Source organism: Falco biarmicus, chromosome 6 (assembly GCF_023638135.1).
Source record: "Falco biarmicus isolate bFalBia1 chromosome 6, bFalBia1.pri, whole genome shotgun sequence".
Lineage (NCBI taxonomy): Eukaryota > Metazoa > Chordata > Aves > Falconiformes > Falconidae > Falco > Falco biarmicus.
This window is the reverse complement of record NC_079293.1, coordinates 57,915,071-57,932,297: the sequence shown is the minus strand read 5'-3', so window position 1 is coordinate 57,932,297 and position 17,227 is coordinate 57,915,071. Positions and strand designations below refer to the sequence as shown.

The 17,227-nt window shown below is 40.1% G+C and overlaps 1 protein-coding gene across 11 annotated transcripts in view; it reads left to right on the top strand.

Moving 5' to 3' along the window:
* Positions 1 to 17,227, top strand: part of NCOA7 (nuclear receptor coactivator 7) — a 98,793-nt gene that overhangs the window by 22,081 nt on the left and 59,485 nt on the right. For 4 of the 11 annotated variants that reach the window (XM_056342753.1, XM_056342752.1, XM_056342754.1 and 1 more), the window contains one exon: positions 4,015 to 4,146. In XM_056342753.1, coding sequence (XP_056198728.1) covers positions 4,097 to 4,146 — 50 coding nt within the window. In that variant the 5' untranslated portion in view covers positions 4,015 to 4,096. Of the gene's footprint in view, positions 1 to 4,010; positions 4,147 to 4,848; positions 5,008 to 5,942; positions 6,015 to 7,591; positions 7,715 to 17,227 lie in introns of those variants that run through there. The other 7 variants (XM_056342759.1, XM_056342747.1, XM_056342750.1 and 4 more) reach the window with 6 other exon arrangements.

Sequence of the window (17,227 nt, the reverse complement as noted above, 5' to 3'; positions counted from 1 at the left end):
TTAAACTGCAAGTACCAAGGTATATTATTCTTCATGCCTGAGGAGGCAGGGGAAAGAGAAGAAAAAAACATTGATAAATGTATCAAAGTCTTTAGAGGATTTAGGATACTTTATTCACATATTTATTTATGTTTAATGTTTACCTCAAAAATACAGTTCCCTTTCCCTTTGTTTATCCTCACACTTAAAGCATCTTCCTCTTCTGCTGCTTTGAATGTACCATGACAGGAGGCTGTTGTCCTGCAGTGCCAGGTGGCAGAGCAGGCAGCAGGAGCTGGGAGCAGCATTTCTGGAGGTCTTGGGAAGGTGGTGGCAGTTGCAGTGGTGTGGGTACCTGCAGTCAGGAGTTCAGTCTGTTCCTGTGATTTTGGTATTTTTTTTTTAAGTTTTGTGTGTGTGTCTGTGGCCTTGCTGTAGCATTCCCACCTTCCTTTCAAACTCCCAGTAGCATCCCCAAAACTTCCTGACAGCAAGTATCCAAAACAGACAAAGCAAGTATCCAAAAATATGCTAATATAAATGAAAAAATCCAGAGTCAAACCCAGCAAAAAGTTAAGGTATATTTTTGTGTATTTTGTTCTTTTCTTCTTATCAGGTGCTGACATCGACTAAATTTGGAGAGTGGTAAATTTTTCACAGGTTCCTTACTTAAATGCATTGTTTGTCTATCAGGAATATCTTTCCTCCTGAAATCACCTAACAAATAGCATTGCTGTAGACATGTAATACAAGCTTTTCACTGTCTGTTTCCATTTCAGTGTAAAAAGGGTTAAACTGAGTATGAAATTTCTGTAAAATCAGCTTTATTATCATTTGAGTTTGGACTGTACTCATGATACATGAGTGAGATGTCTGTCTCCCAGCATATAAATATCCCCCAAACATGTATATTTTTAATAGTCTGCCTGATTCAGGCTTTGTGTTTACCAGAGAGGAGCTACCAGGAAACCAAGATTCATTTTAATCATACATCCTTAATAAAATTTTAAGCAATTAATATTAATAAAGAATACCTGGATTTTCTTTCTTGAAGGTATGGTGCGGGGAAGTGTGGAGTAGCTTTAAAATGTTGGTGACAACCTATAAAGTAAACGTAACTTTTGTACTGTTACTGCTTAAAGAACTAAAAATTGAAAAGGACCTTTCAGAAATACTAGTTTTCATTAGCAATTATGGCAGGTTATGCTGTGATCCTCTTAGCTTTCAGGCTTTTTTTTTTTTCTCCTCCTTAAAGTCAACTAGTACATGAACAATTCCCAACAACAAAAGTATACTCAGAGGTAATGAAGTCAGCACTCCTAATGTTTGCTTTCCTTAGTACTATGTTTTCAAAGTTTAATTTTCAGACTTAAATATGCCTTCCTAGAATGCTACCTTTGTTTCTTCTAAGAAGGTAAGCCAAATAAGTTTTAAGTCAGCAGAGTGGGACCTGATGTTAAATTATTAGATTGTGAAAATTAATTGGTGACTGGATACGAGATCCCTGTGTATTTTAATTAGCAAAAGAAAAAAGAGATTTCACCTGAATGCCATTGTTACTTCTGGTCTGTGGATAACATTCCAATTTCCTGAGTGCTCATCTGTTCTGAATGTAATTATTTTATTTTTTTTTTAAGTTCTTGATTTATTCCTCCTGACCATGTGAAAGGATGTGGAGTTGATGTGAGAAGAACAGGCTCCATAACCACGTTGTCATTGCTAGCTTTGTTTGGTGTTGATGAAAGCAAACAGCAAACCTTACACTTGTTGAGCTGCCACACTGGTTTGGTGCTGGCACCTCCTGCAGCATAATCTGTGGTTAGGTCTAGGCTTCAGCCCTACCTCCTCTCTCCCCTGCCCCTTTGCTGGAGCAGGGGGTGGCTGCTCGGGCACTGGGCAGGCAGGGTTTTCTCCTCTTGGCTCCCTTATCTGCCAGCACCATGCTGGAGCAGGGCTGTTATTCCCCTGGGTGGGGTCTGTAGATCATAGGAGAGGATGGGAATGAATGGAAGGAGCGTGCTGCTGACTTTTGCACAGGGTGAGGCCCTGAGGACAGGTCTCTCTTCCCACCCTTCATCCCAGCTGATCATGTTTCAGTGAGGTGAGAGGGGCTCTCCCTGCTTCCCTTTTCTCATTTCCATGAGTCCTGCTGCCCTTGTGGGGCATAATAGAAAACTTGTGGGTTTAATAGTATCTCAGTGCTCTGTGGTTATTTGATAGTTCTTGGTATCAATGTGAGATTCAACAGTGCCCTTGTACACACCCTGCAGACTGTACTGAAGGCAAAGCAGACAAAGGGGAAAGAGTTGATACTCTTCCTTTGAACTCTTGTAGTTTGGCTATAGAGGTTGTAGTTGTATGCTTTGAAAGATTTATTTTTAACTCTAAATGCAGCGCTGACAAATAGACCACTTTTCATCCTCTGAAGATCTAAGCACCTGCCCCTACTGGGAAGGTAAGGATGCATCAAAATTTTCAGGAGGTGTGTGTTATCTTAATACAGGCTGGACACCTAAGCAGGACAATTTGTTTTAATGCTATTAATGCTACTATCATGTAGGTTTCTGTGTCCCGCTGAAGACTGCTCCATGCATTACCTTGCAGAGATGAAATAGTATTTTATTTATAAAGCCAAAGATGTCATAGGCAAATTTGCTATTTAAAGAGTGACCATTACCGTAAGATTCCATGTGATGCATAAAGATCAGAGAGACTGGATTTTTTTGATGCACTGGATGTACTAAAAATTAATGAGTAAGAAAAAGTTCATTTTGAAGCAATGGACTTTAATTGCTGTGGACTGATGCTCTGTAAATATGGAGGGAAAATTATGGCAAATATTTCTGAAAGAAACTAGCATTATATGTTCTTGGGCTTTTCAAGCAGATTATTTTTGTTACATTATCTCTGTTGTTGACATCTGGCAGTTTGTAGCTTCTGATCTTTTAATACAGGGGAAAATAATGGGAGCTTATTAGGTCCTGGAGGAATTTTTCTTCTCTTGCTACGAATCATAATTTATGTGGCTTCCATTTCTTTGTTATACAGCCCATTAGGCTGAAATGTTTAGTAGTAACTTCTAGTTCAACCTTTACTCTGGAATACTCATAAAGAACTCTTTAAGATGTTAACTTACTTCATGCATGGGTGCAAACCATCAGGGTAGACTGGATATGTGTTGGACTGAGGAAGAGGATAAAACATCTTGGCAGGAATCTTGGACAACAGTTTATGTGGCATATTGTTAATTGCAGTTATTACCTAGCAGTTCACAAATTCCTAACTTCTGGTTTCTAAGTGCCTCAGTAGGGCATTCTGCAAAGAGGTGGTGATTTCCATGTCAAAAGCCAGTGTTACTGGTATCTTCCCCCCTTCCTTCTCTAAAAAGACTTCTCAGAAAACTTTTCCTAGTCCTGTGTATCTCAAGGTGAGTGCAGTTCATCTGGAGAGCAAGAGGTCCATGGTGTTTCTCCCATATACTTGTTTGAACTTGAGTATTGTTCACAACAGTCAAACCTATGTAAAGAATGTAGACTGCTTTTTCTTTTCTTTTACATTGTTTTAAAACTTTCTTATTTCTTACTGTTTTACAGAATTTGTATAAAGTGAACGTGTTTCTGATTATAGTGTTTGTACTGGATGTTTCCAAACTTTTCTTGATCTTCCTGTCTATAAAACATATGAAACCAGGAAGATGTTTTGGTATAAACTATTTAACAGTTTGCAAAATATTTTAATCCTTCCAGGGTTTTAAAACTTGCTACTGCTTTTTGGGCTACTTGCTTTGCAGTATCTCTCTTCCTCTGCTGGAGAAACTAGCCTTGAGTGCATTGATTGGTTTTTGTCTCATTGTATACTAAATGGCATACATCTGTATATCTACTAAATACTATATCACATGGCAAGCATTGACGGGTATAAGTTTTACTTTGCTTTGTCACTGGGTTGATTGCATTTCCACAATGCTGTTGGTTTTTGTAGGTGTTGTTAGACACATTGATTTATGAACTTCCTGTTTTTAAATGTTATATACAGGGCCCTCTGCCTGGATATGAGATACTGAGGGGAAAAAGAGCATCACACTTGGCTGCTCACCTTGCCCGTTTGACTGTACATAATGGAGACCAAGGAAGAAAAGAAGGAACGAAGACAAGGCTATTTTGCTCGGTAAGGTTACAGGGTTTATTTCAATGTTGATTACAAAATGGAACTCCTTATTCTGTCTTTTTCACAAGACTATGATTTTTCCAAGTATGTATAAAAATGAAACCTGTGCTACATTATGTACCCAGAAAGTACTTTCCTTGCTGTGTCCCTAATGTTGGAGTGGTGATTTTTTTCCTTTCGGGTTGTGGAGATGTTATTTGTAACACAAAACTGTGCTTGGGTACTCAATTGCAAATTATACTGCATTTGAGCTTCCAGCATCCAGTTCCTGAAGAGTGTTTATAAAAACAAGCACATCTAAAATGTAAATATGTTTATCTGATTTCAAATAAAACACATACTAAGTAGTATTATCTCATAGGATAAGATCAACTAAGACAGAGTAAGTTGCCCAGACTGTATCATCTTTATAAGTCAAAGCAATGTTTTTTCAGTCAATATTTTTTATAATTTGGAATTAAAGATTGGTGAATTTTAAGAAAAAAGTTATGTTGATTTCCCAATAACTTGTATTTGTTAATTTAGCAAGTCTGTAATCACCTCTGAGCTTTGATGTAAAAGGACCACCAAATCTTGGGGGAGGAAATCAGTATAAAAAACATCTTTGACTCAAAGATACTTTTTTCACTGTTGAAAAGGAGAAGTGGATACTCTCTCCACTCAGCACTGAGTAACTGTTATTGAAACTGCACTAGAACACTAGCCTTAGTGCATTGCAGATGTTGAGAGACATGCTTGTCACACCACTTAGAAGTGGCAGCGTGGGGAAGAGTTGCAGCACTTCTTTATTGCTGTTCAAGTGGTATGTAGTGGTGGCTAAAGACTTGCGCAAGTGTGGTGAAGGATGTCTGTTAATGCCAGGTAATTTGCTTTCCATTTGGAGGACTGCAGTTACATTGATCTTGACAGAAAGGAATGTTGCAGTTTGGGATTTTGAGAAGGGGAAATAAACAGTGGTGCCTGTAGCAGAGGAGATATCAAGAAGGGTAAAGCAGAAGCAGCTAAAGAGATTGTACTGAGGAACAAGTAATTTCTTGTTAAGGAAGACTCAGGCCTTGAGAGGTGTCTGCTTTAGTATTGTAATCTGCTAAAGATTCTTTAATATTGTAGAGAATGCTTTGAGTGCTTTCTGAATGCTGTCTGCTAAACAAAATGGAAGGCCACAAGAAGATTTCAGCAAGTCCTCGACATTTTATTTAATCTGTTTTGCAGCTTTCCTGTGTTATTTGTGGCTATTCTCTTATAAAAATTCACAGGGACAGTGTCTGTTGTATGGGCACAGGACATTAGGCAAGGGTCAAGAAGACCTGAAACCAGTTCTTAGTTCTAGCACTTACCTGCTATGTAACTTTTGGGAGGTCACCTGTCACTTTCCCTCCTGGCTTGCATCTTTTTTCTTTATGTAGGTTGCAGGCCCTTAAATGAAGTTCCCACTCTAAGCAAACCCGTGTGTTTTCTACAAGAATGTTCTTGCAGACCCTCAAGTCATGTTTTAATAGAAGCTAAAGTAGGTCAGAAGGTGGTATGCTCATCTTACCTTCATGTACATTGTCTGCATATGGAGTCAGGGACAGAAGTAGAACTGAATTTACATGTCCTTGATTTTAGTCTAACATCTTAAGTCTAGCATGCTTCCTCTAGTAAACAGGTGTCCCAGCACTTGTGGGTGAATGATTTGAATACTTTACATGATGGCCCATGTAAATGTCATGAGGCCCTGAAAATAACAGGTGGCTTATATTGCAGTTCTAACAATGTCCCTACCTGTTGTTTTTTTAAAACTTCTTTAAATTTAGCTTTTGACTTGATGTAGACGGAAGTTCCCAGCTTAGGTGCCTGGTATTGGGACACCAAGATAATTTAACCAGGTGTGTGCTTTTATGTTGCTGTCAGTTTTGGTTGTTTTGTATCTGTGGACACCTATTCTGTCCTTCAATTTAAGCACCCAAGTTTAATAACTTTTGTCCCTCATACTGTTTTGTGTGCTGCTTCAGACACCCTGCCAGCTTGGGCTCATATTTATTAAGAGCAACCTCATCTGGTTCCCTAACACAGACACCCCTCTACTTCCATCCCCACACATGCATCCCTCTACTTCCATTACTGGTTGTTGGGGTTTTTTCTCTTTACCTCTTATTACTGTTTCGTGAGCCTAAAACAACAGTATTTACAAAATCTAAAGTTACGTATAGGAAACATCATTATGAGACAAGGTCTACCCCCCCGCCTTTACCTGAATTTTGTTGGTTTTTGCCTGTGATCAGATGCTCATTGGAGAAGGTTCTACTGCTTAGCGAGGAAGAGAATGGGAAATGGATTAGACTTCTTGCCAGCAGGAGGGAAAACTGTGCTCCATGTCAGGAGGGTGGGGAAAAGGGTTCTGCTCCACCCAGGGCTGAGAAGAAGGGTCCTGCTTATATCCTGGTTAGAAAGGAGAAAACATACATATTCAATGCTGATGAAATAAAATGTTTTATAGGTACCTTGTGGACTATATTTATGAAAATACAGAAATTTTTGTAGAAAGCTTCACTTCTTAATGTGAGGGACAAAGGCATTAACTGAAAAATGGGAGATATTTGCTCTTTCTCTTAAGCTCCTGCTAACAGAAACCCAGGTTCTCCACTGGCAGAGTGAGGGAGCATGTGGGCATGAGCAGTGGGAACGAGCAGCAGCCTCACTGCCCTGCCAGCATTGCAAAGTGTCTGACTTCCTATCAGAAGGTAGCTTTTGGCCCTCAGGCTAGTGTCATCTTGGCCCCTCTTGGACTTTTGGTAGGGGTGGTGTTCAGTGTCTGACTGGTTACACTAGCAGTTGTTGGAAAGGGTAGCTTGAGAGCATGGTGTTAGTTATGTACTGACAAACCAGCTCCTGAACTGCTAGAGAAGAAGCAAGATTAACATGAAATAACTGCATCTCTGTCCCCCAAATTTAATTTTGTAAGTAAGTTTGTTTAAACGCTTAACCTTTCAAATATTTAAAATTTCTTTATAGAAGAGAGCCATCCAGCTATCATATCTTCCCATTACAGATCTTCGTGGTCTGAGTGCCTCAGTTTCCCCAGGTCTTTTCCCCTCCCTATGGTAAGTGAAGCTGAAGTAACTCTTACCATCCATTTTTACTTCTTACCAAATGCTCTTTTACCCACTGTGTAATGTGGTAAAGGGCTTATTTTTTGCCTTGGTTGGCGAGAAATGAAACGAGTAACTTCTCAAACAAAACAGAAATCTCTACAAAACTTTTTAAAGACTAATTTAGATTCCTTATGCAGATAAGATGTTGCAGCTCGTGGGAGTTTTAACGGGCAAGCAGTAAAATCTAAGAGTAACATGCAAGCGTAAAATTCTCTTATGCAATAGGTCCTTATTTAAGACTTCTACTCCTACTTAAAGACTATTCTGTGTAGTTAAGTTTTCTTGCCTAATTCTTCAAACCTTGTTTTTAGGCTGTTCTGTTGACTTCTGTGTCATTAGCTCCCAAATGGGCCAGTATTACTCCAGCTCTTGCAAAGAATGTCGTCTTTTGCTGTGAAGTCTGTCCTGGTATCCAGCAAGTCCAAAAATAAATGGTACGGTTGTAATATAGATGTACAATGGCACATCTCTGTGTATTGGGTCCCTGACTTTACTGTGACATTTTTTGTGACTCTTTATTGTGATTCTGTGCCCTTGAACCCTGGTACACTTGCCATTTTCCTCTGCCTGTGCTTCTTTTATCTTCCCTGTCTCCTTACAGAATGGAGAACCTCTCAGTTTTTCCCTGCCCATTGTGTAGGGTCAAGTTAAGAGGTATTTCACCTCATGAAATGAATAGCTATTAAAATTTTAACAATTCAAAAAGAAATTACCCCAATGAGTCATGTGTGTCCCATGGAAAGAATTCCCTTGGATATAAATTGGTAGTCTAGAATGCTGAATGTACAGCTTGAAACTGGAAATGCTTTGCATGTGCTACTGTGTGATACTGGATATATTTGGACAAGAAGTTCTAGGAGGTGAGAAGTTACAGGGGAAGAGTTTGAGTTTTCTAAAAGAATGACAATGGGGGCTCTTTCAGTTTCAATTTCTCCGTGTCTCTCAACCATCCTTACTGAGTTATTCGGCATTTTCCATGCTTTATATAATCTGTGATCGATGTCAAGTAACTCTACTACTTTCGTAGTAGAGAACAACAAATAAGTAGTGCTTTATTTGAAAAAATGCTACTTTTCAACAAGTTGACTGAGATGCTTATGTTAATTTTATTAATAGTTATGTCTCCAACTTGTGATAACTTTGATCTGAAGAATGCTATATAGAGATGAACTGTAAAATTGATACTTGTATTGAACAATTTTTTAATAGTTTCCAGGAGAATTATGAATTTTAGTTATCAGGGGTATTTTTTGTGGGGTTTTTTTTGGTCACCACTGAGGGCCAAATTTCTGAAGTCAAAGATGAAGTGCTTGTATTAGGGAAAATATTCTCACTAGGATTTGGGTGCTTTTGAGTTTGAGTTTACACTGGTCTTGTTACCATCATGCTTTTGAAAAAAACCTATGTAAATGTCTGGGATGTGCTCCAAAGCTCATCCAAGTAGGCAGAAACTCCCTTTAGCTCCACATTGCTAATACTCTCTCAGAACCTGAAGCCAGTTGTACAACCTGATGTTCATCTCATGTTGCCTTATTATGTGAAAACTAAAGGGAAATAAAGGATTTCACAGCATGTTTTAGTTTAGAGTCTTGGTTTAGATACCTCAGTCTACATTCATACAGATTAAGATTTGTACATTAAAACCAAGATTTACGAAATTATGTGTTTAGTACGGTTATAATTTACTTGTTACTAGACTCTTAATTTACAGCTCGTAATTATTTTTTAATACCTAAAAGTGAGTAAACCAAACCAGACAACAAACAGTATATGGCATTCCAGTCACATTAGTTGTTTACAACCTAATGTTAGCTTTGCTTTTAAACATTCACAACCCATGACACTAGGAATCGTTAATACTTGGCTGCTGAGCTGTAAGCAGCTGCAGTCTGGAAAGCTTAGCTGGGAAGGGAGCCATATATACCTGTCATATTGTTATGGACTTTCCCTGGTCCTTGCTCTTGGCGGCTGTTGGAGGCAGGATGTTGCCTTGCATAGACCCTTGTCTGACATACTGTGGTCCTTCCTTTGCATATTACAAACTAACAGGTTTATAAGCATCTCACTCAGAATTTTTCTGGCTTTGTTCTGTTTTATTCCCATATTCAGTAGCTGTACACTCTGCATTTTTCACTCCTGTGGCTGTTAAGACATAGGAAGATGATGGAATGAGAAAAATACAGTGCACACATAGGAATGTGTGTAAAGAGGATATCAGTGATGGCTAGGGAGGAGGGAAACCAGATAAGGAATATATGCACAAACATACTTTCTTCAGGGCATCTCCTATACATGAGACCTTGTCATAGGCTTTGTTGTTAGGTGCTTTTATTGTTGACCAGACTCATTATATCCATACAACAGGCTTCAAATGTTGGGTGCTCCTCAGATCACTATTTCTCCAGCAATTGTCTCCTTGCTGTTGCTCTGCTGATCCCAAGTGTTGATGTTTATTCAGGTTTCCTGTAGCACCCACAATTTATTTTTTGCTTTTAGAAGGAAAAGTTTCCACAAATTGTTTTTAAAATGAACTATCCTGGAAGTTTATCTTGGGCGTGAAGAATAGTTAAGCCAAGATCCTGGAGATGCTTACATTTTTTGAAATGACTCTAGGAAATAATATATCATTTCAGCTTATCTTTAGAATGGAAATTTCTTAGCTCTGCTTCGAGACATATAAACATTATCTCATAATACTGTTACTGAAACTAAAAAACAGTATTCTATTTTAATCACATTGCTTTGACCAATAACATGTATGTCTGAGGCATTTTTTTTGCGAAGAAAAAGCTGAAGATATCACTACTTCAGTTTTATGGGGTGCAATGGATATTACTTGCTCTGTTGTTTAGGGATGTATGTGCAGGATAGTTGATTTGCTGTGTTGGATGCTGACAGAAGCCTTAACATATTTTCTGAAACATACAGTATTGTGATTTGCCTTCCAGTTACTTAAAATGGAGGGATTTCAATGTTTTTAGCAGACTTGCTGCCTGCTGCTGTGTAGGTTAATATTTCAGCTGTCCTTCGTAACCACTGTAGTTTCAGACATTGAAGAATGTCCAGAATTGTGCAGCCAGCAGCGCAAAGAGCTTTTGAGTAGATCTTTGAGAGGTTGGTCAGGTCCTTCAGCTGCTTAAGACACACTTGCTATTCATTGCTCATAAACTTAATGTTGTATATACAAAAAAAAAAAAAAAAAGAAAAAGAAAAAGAAGAAGAAAGTTTTCTTCTTTTTATTTAGGTGTAAACCTGGAAAATGAGAGCTGGGGGGAAAATTGAACCTGTTTTTTCTGAAGAGTGTTGCAGTGCAGGGGGAATGTATGTTGAACAGTTGCTTATCTTGGGAACTGTTTCCTCATCTCGTGTTGCTGTTGCTTTCTGGACTCTGAGGTTTTTATATTAGTGGTCTTGTAATTCTGTGGTGCAGGATGGGAGTCAGCAGAAGAGCATGGGTTACTGTCCTGTACTTAGCCTGTGAATCACAAAATTACTCCCAAAGTGTACTTTCCTCTGGGAAGCATAAACAAGGCAGTGGTTTCTGCAGCCTCGGTTCTTTCCAGTGCTTTCATTCTCAAGAGTAGTGAAGTCATTTAGGATTGAAGAAGAATTTTGTTATTGGATAACAGAGTTAGTGTAAGTATTTAATGGGGCCCTGAGGCTTTCTTCAGGGTTTTTTTTAAAATTTTCCAGTACCAGAAGTGCTATTTATGGAGATACAAAGCTTGCATAAGACAGGAAGCATGGTTAATCTCCTTACCCGTTCACTTCCCTCTGCATGTGAAGTGAGACCGGGTAACAGTGTGGGCTCTGTGAAAGAGGCTTTTTTTAGGAAAGAGAAGAAAGGCAGAGTTTCATGATGTTCTTGATTTCTTTGAGGGCTATACCACAGAAAATACAGATAAGAGAACTTATGTTTATTTTATCTTCAAATTGTTGTGTCACACCAGTAATTTCAGAATTTTCACTAATCACCTTGCAAGGTACATATAGGGCTGGCGTGTTAGGCAGCAAGCATACAATGACCTTATATTTGCTTTTCCCAAGGGGACCGTTGGGTGTCTCTTAACAGCCTATAAAAAGAAACTGCAAAAAAAGAAACTTATTTAGCATGCTTTTTAGAACATAAATAGTTACACAATAGGCACGTCCTTTTGATGTAGGACTCTGCACTTTTGACAAGAGTTGCTGTTAACATAGTTGTAATGTATTTTGTTGTCATCTTCCCTTCTCCACAGCCTGCAGCTGCATATGCTGGGCACAAGGGCTATGCTGGAGGCTCCTGATGGGCCATGCCATTTACCTTTTTGCTCTCGGAGGGATTTTAAGACATTGTATCTTGAAGGCTGTTAAACTTGGGGGCTTCAAAAGGTGGCTTTCTGGATAGGTGAGATACAGACTTTTTACTGTTATCTGTAGGAAACTGATATAATTACCTTTAATTACACTGTGTTTCTGTAGTGTCTGCAGGGATGGTCTTGTCCTTGCAGCCTCACATATCTGTCATCTTCTGCTCTTAGTACCTACTGCACAAAATTCTAATTAATCCCGGTGACTTGTTTTAAAATTAAGCCTATCTTAAACACTGGTGGAAATTTAGCATTAATTGGAATTAATAAACATGCCTTGGCAGGCATGTGGTTCCATGAACAATTCTAAAGCAATGCTCTGTAAGATGCTACCAAAAGAGGTGGTCCCACTCAGCCTTCTGATTTTGCCATGTCTCTTATGGATGGCAGAGCTACCATCAAGGAGCTGCTGTTGCATGAAGACCCCTTCCAGAAGCAGCCACAGTTTTAAGTGACATGGGGGCACACACCTAAAGAGATGCTTAATGGTACTGACTTTTTGGTGGTGCTGCTAATCACCTCTTGCTTGTATTCTGAGAAATGCCAGCTGTCTTGCCACCTTGCAGCAGCAGTCCTGGTCAGCTCTCCTGTGCTTCGTACCACATGGTAGTAGGGAGTAGGGTGTGTGATATTTTAAGGAGAACAGTCAGCATTGTGAGATATGTTAGTTTGCTGGACTGAAGAAAACCTGGGTTGATAAGAAGGTAGATATGCCCCTTCAGGGAAGGTTGCTGGTGTTTCTGGCCCACAGATGAAGTTGTCTGCCTTCTATCTGCCGCTGTGATTCAAGACTTTTGCTTGTTTGTTTCTGGCATGTACTGTGCTACACTGGATTGTTGGTTTTGCTGGTGGGATGGCGCTGCATGTTTAAAGGGGAAAGGTAAGAATGATACCTGCAGGAATGTGCTTTTGGAGAGAGGCACTTTCCCTCCTCCCCTCTGTCTGAGGGAAAGCATTACATAGCTAACTAAGGGAATTCTGACAGTAAGAGAAGAAATGCTGTGGACCCTGTGTGGGTGCACTGGGTGACTGTCTGCTTGCACTGTATACGAACTGTTAGTGCATGTTCTGCAGTTTGTGCTGCATGCCCCTGGGCATTGGGCTCCCTGCCGCCTCCAGCAAATGAAGCTTTTTCCCCTCGTCCTTGGGGCACCGGACAGGATAAGAGGCTGCGTGGATATTACTGACGGCATTTGATTCCCCGTGGTGCCAGACTTTAAACTCTCATGCCCTCAGCACTAATCCCATTTCCAGACTGGGTTTGGAAGGGATTTCTCCCCACCCCACCCTGATCCTGCCAATCTGATTACGGGGAGGTGAGTTGTAAGTGTGGGTTTGTGGTAGATTTTTTTTTCCTGTCCTACTCTGTAGTCTGGGCAAGGAGTGTTTCCTAGGATTGTCTGAAATTTAAGCATGTATGTTAGCTATGCTCTAAGTCTCTCATGCTATTCCTCTTGATCTGTGTGAGAGAAAATCCCAAGGAGAGCAGCAGAACTGCTTAGGAATTTGGGGTGGAGGGAGAGAATTGTCCTTATGTTGGAAAACCATTGTAATGTAAATGAGCCATAAATCAGCTCTGTGGATGTCTTAATGGACTGAGTATTATCCTGTCAGACAGCAGCCTCTGGCACAGAAAACTTGTCCTGTATCGCACTTAATATATACTGCTCATAACTCCAGGTTTCTACCACTGTTTTTCTGGAGTGGCTGTTTTTATTCCTGTAGGCATAAATTTAACATCTACCTAATCACAGGTAAACTTAGTTTAAATTATCTTTTTAACATAAAAGTGCATTTCTATCAGCCGCTGGATTTTTCCTTTCAGTAATGCTTCTATAAATACATGGCTTCAAGGTGTTAATCACCATATTAACCATGTTAAGCCATATGATTTTATGCATATGAGTAATTACACTGGTGAGTTTAACAGAACCGTGAAAGTTGCTTGTAGGAGCAGAGCTGTAGCAAGGGCTGGCGGGAGCAGGTCCAAGGCACTGCTGCTGCAGGGTGAAATGCCAGGGTACCAGAGAGGAGGGGAGGCCAGCAGCTCCCCACCCATCTACTGTAGCAGGGGTAGGACCCAGCACGCCGGGAAGCTTTCCTTCCCAGCCCAGAAGGGAATGGGCAAGGGTGGACAGCGGCAGATGGCCAGACAGGGTGTCACAGAGCACCTGCCTTATCTGGCTGGGTTTGCTAGAGGGCCATTGTCCTTGAACACAACAGAGGACTGAAGAAAGCTGGCCTGCTTCTCCCTGTTGCCCTCCAGCCCCACATCTGTGTGTGTGTGGGTGGCCTTTAACACCCTGGCTGTGTTGCAGCCTGTGTGCATGCAGTTGCTGCCAGGAGCAAAGACACTTGGTGCTAAGCAGAGGAGCTGCCTTATGAGATCAAGTTCAAGAGCACTGTAACTTTCTGGTTTCCTCATCTTATTGTTCTAGTTCAGCATCTGCCTGAAGTGTGGTGGGACCTTCTGAGCTCACAGAGTCCAGAGAACGTGGAGATGGAGCAGAACCTCATGTGTCCTCCTGTCGCTCCTTCTTCCATCGTGCTGATGGAGGGCAAGATTTACTTTTTGGCCTTTGTTTTTCCCCTGCAGTAGTTGCTTGTTCCCCTTCCAACCATACACATTTTGATTACATGTTAAAAGTTTCAGCGAAAGAGTAAATGAAAAAAATCCAAACTATTTTTCAGTCAAAAGTAAAAGCATAAATAATATAATATTTGATTGAGAAAACACCAGAGAAATTTTAAGATGTAGTAATTTACACTTGTAAGAGGCAAAGTTGTGTGGGTCCTCCATTATGTTAACACTACCCGGGTGTAATGGTATGGCTACTGAGAAATATCAGACCATGCCAAATAATGTTACCACAAGGTATATACCTATGAGAAGCTGCATTGGTACGTCTCCCATGTGGCTGTCCCATGCAGACAAGTCCTAACCTGTCTTGTTGTCTTTATAGTTATGGTTAATGATCTTTTGACCATAGTATTAAAAAGGTGGTGCCACATTACTTTGTAGAGAAGCATTGATGCAAACACCTTCTCTGGGTGGAGGAGATTTATCACTGTCAGTTATGAAATATCCGTTGTATGAGACTGTATCAGTCATTATTCCAAGCACTGAAGCTACAGATTCCTCTTTTCCCCACCCATTATCAGCATTGTTGGGTGTTTCTAAACTTTAATCCATGTAACAGGATCTTCAGTACACTTGAGCATTTCCTTTTCTGTGCTGAGTATTGGTTAATGGGAACTCTTCAGGAGGCCCATTAAACTGCTCAATATGCAGAATAGGTTACAAGTTGTTTGGGGATGGTGAATGCAAACTTAAAACTGAGACACATGGTTGAGATTTGTTTTTAATACTTGCTCTGAAATACTTTAACAAGAACTTTTCCCACTTGTGTCACTGTGGTTCTTACTGTAAATATGTTTCTAAGTGGATTTGCAACCTGTTTGTAAGTATGTACACAGCATCTTTTATGCTATGAGCTCCAGTTGTGATTAACAGAATCCCTGAGAAATATATGGTGACATTTGGATAATTCTGGCATCATTATGAAAGTTAGCATTTAAAACCATTAGTTTGGCTTCCTTTTTAGTTCTTTTATAATTATTATTTATTCTGTTCCCCTATTCTGGTCTTCTCTATTAATAATAAGAAAAGTTGTATGAGGGGTTTTTTTCGTCTCTTTCTTTTTTAAACTGCGTTTGTTTACAGCTGAATTAAATCTGTAGTTTCATGCCATATGGAATGGTGCAATGATAAAGAGAGCCTTGACATTTCAATGTTAATTTTCAAAGCAACTTTTTAAATAAAAGCAAAAGCTAATGCAAAGACAGGTGCTTTAAATCTCAGTCCATTGTGTCCCACCTCTAAGCTATCCCTTTTAGTGGTCATTTAAATAAGGAAGTAATTGAATTTTTTACTTCATTTGATCACTGACTTCTTGACCGTGGTTACTTTTGGATTTTCCTGACCTTGCTGGTCATCAGTCAGACAGGTGACTTCACTTACTGCACTGAGTCAACTGATTCAACATTAAGATCCTCATTATGAAGAAAAGAACAATTTCTTCTCTTCCCTGCTGCTGTTGGAGAAGCAGAGTCGCTCTTTCCTTGCTTTTTGCAGCAGGGGAAGCTGCCTGTCTCCCGGCCCTCACAGCACAAACCTTCATGAAAATTTTCCATCATCTAGGCACCTTTTCTGGACAAGTGGGAAGAAGCTGCCACAAACATTTCAGTGCTTCTGTCCAGAGTTCTGTTGGGCATGGTATGGGCTGTGTCTGGTTTGGTTTTCTGCCTTCCTCTTTTTGCTGATCCCAGCCTAACATTACAGAGAACAAGCAAGGCTGTAGCTTGAAAAGCCCTTCGGTCTGGGTATAGTGCCTTTGAACTGGCACTGCTGTCTGGAGGAGCAGTATATCTTCTCCTTTGGTGTTCTCCTTTGTGTTGATAGAAATGGTAGCACAGCCAAGTGGGATCTAATGGGGAGTGGTCAGATTTTGAAAAATTAATTTAGTTGTTGGCACTTCTGCTAGGTTATCTTTAATGTAGGTAATTTTCCAGATCTGGTCCCTAGGGAGCTGTAACAAACACTTGTATGCAAGAATGGGAACAGCTCCTGGGGACAGGATCAATGGTGAGCAGAGAGGGAGGTGCCTTCTTTTGCTGAGACAGTGGATTAAAACACTTTTGAGCTACAAGCTTTGAGCTGACTCTCCTTTTCCTCAAACAGTACCATGCTCCTCCTGAATCCTAGGGGTTTGCTGTGCTTTTTGCCCTGTTACTTCTGCACTTGCCATGTTTTATCTCTGCCGGGGCCATTTGGGGATGCTAAAGAATTGAGGGGTAAGGTGGGGGGTACATGCAAGTGAGTATATGCAGAGATCCTTCAAGATTATGCCCTGAGGTGTACAGGCTGTATGAGTTTGTGGTGTGGGTACCTGCTGAGAAGAAAAAAAAAAAATAAAAAAAGAAAGAAAGGCTGTATGTATCCCTGTGACTGTGTTCTCCACAGCCCTTCATGGGCCCTGCCACAATGAATTTTCATCGTTGCTTTTTGTACCTGTTTACATCTTTGGCAAAAACGACATGCCTAACGTAGCTATTTTTAGCTGCGTTTCACCTTATCTGGAAGTATTTATTGAAATAATTTCATGTGGTGCCCTTAGTACTTCTCATGTAAGAAATAATAAAATACCATTCCCTGAGGTTTTTTCCTGGAGGTGGATTCCAGCTACATTACTGCTGCACTACTTATGGCACATCTCCCATAGATTTTGCTTTAACTGACTGTTGATTTTCATCTACTGTTTTATTGCTTCATTGTAAATGTTTATTGCCATTTGTCTCAGAGTGCTAAATTTCCTTCCAGCTCTTTTCAGTCAGTTTAATCAATACTAAAACTGGCTCTGTATTATCAGGAAAGTTTGGTACTTACCTCACCTGAGAGAGTGTGCTGCGATGACTGTATGGAGCGGTACACATCCCCCACAGCTTTCTCTGCACCCTGTCGTCATCTTTTGGGTGATTCTCAATTCTTGCACTTTGCTTCCCTATGATAATCAATTACTAATTTAAAAGGGCCTTCCC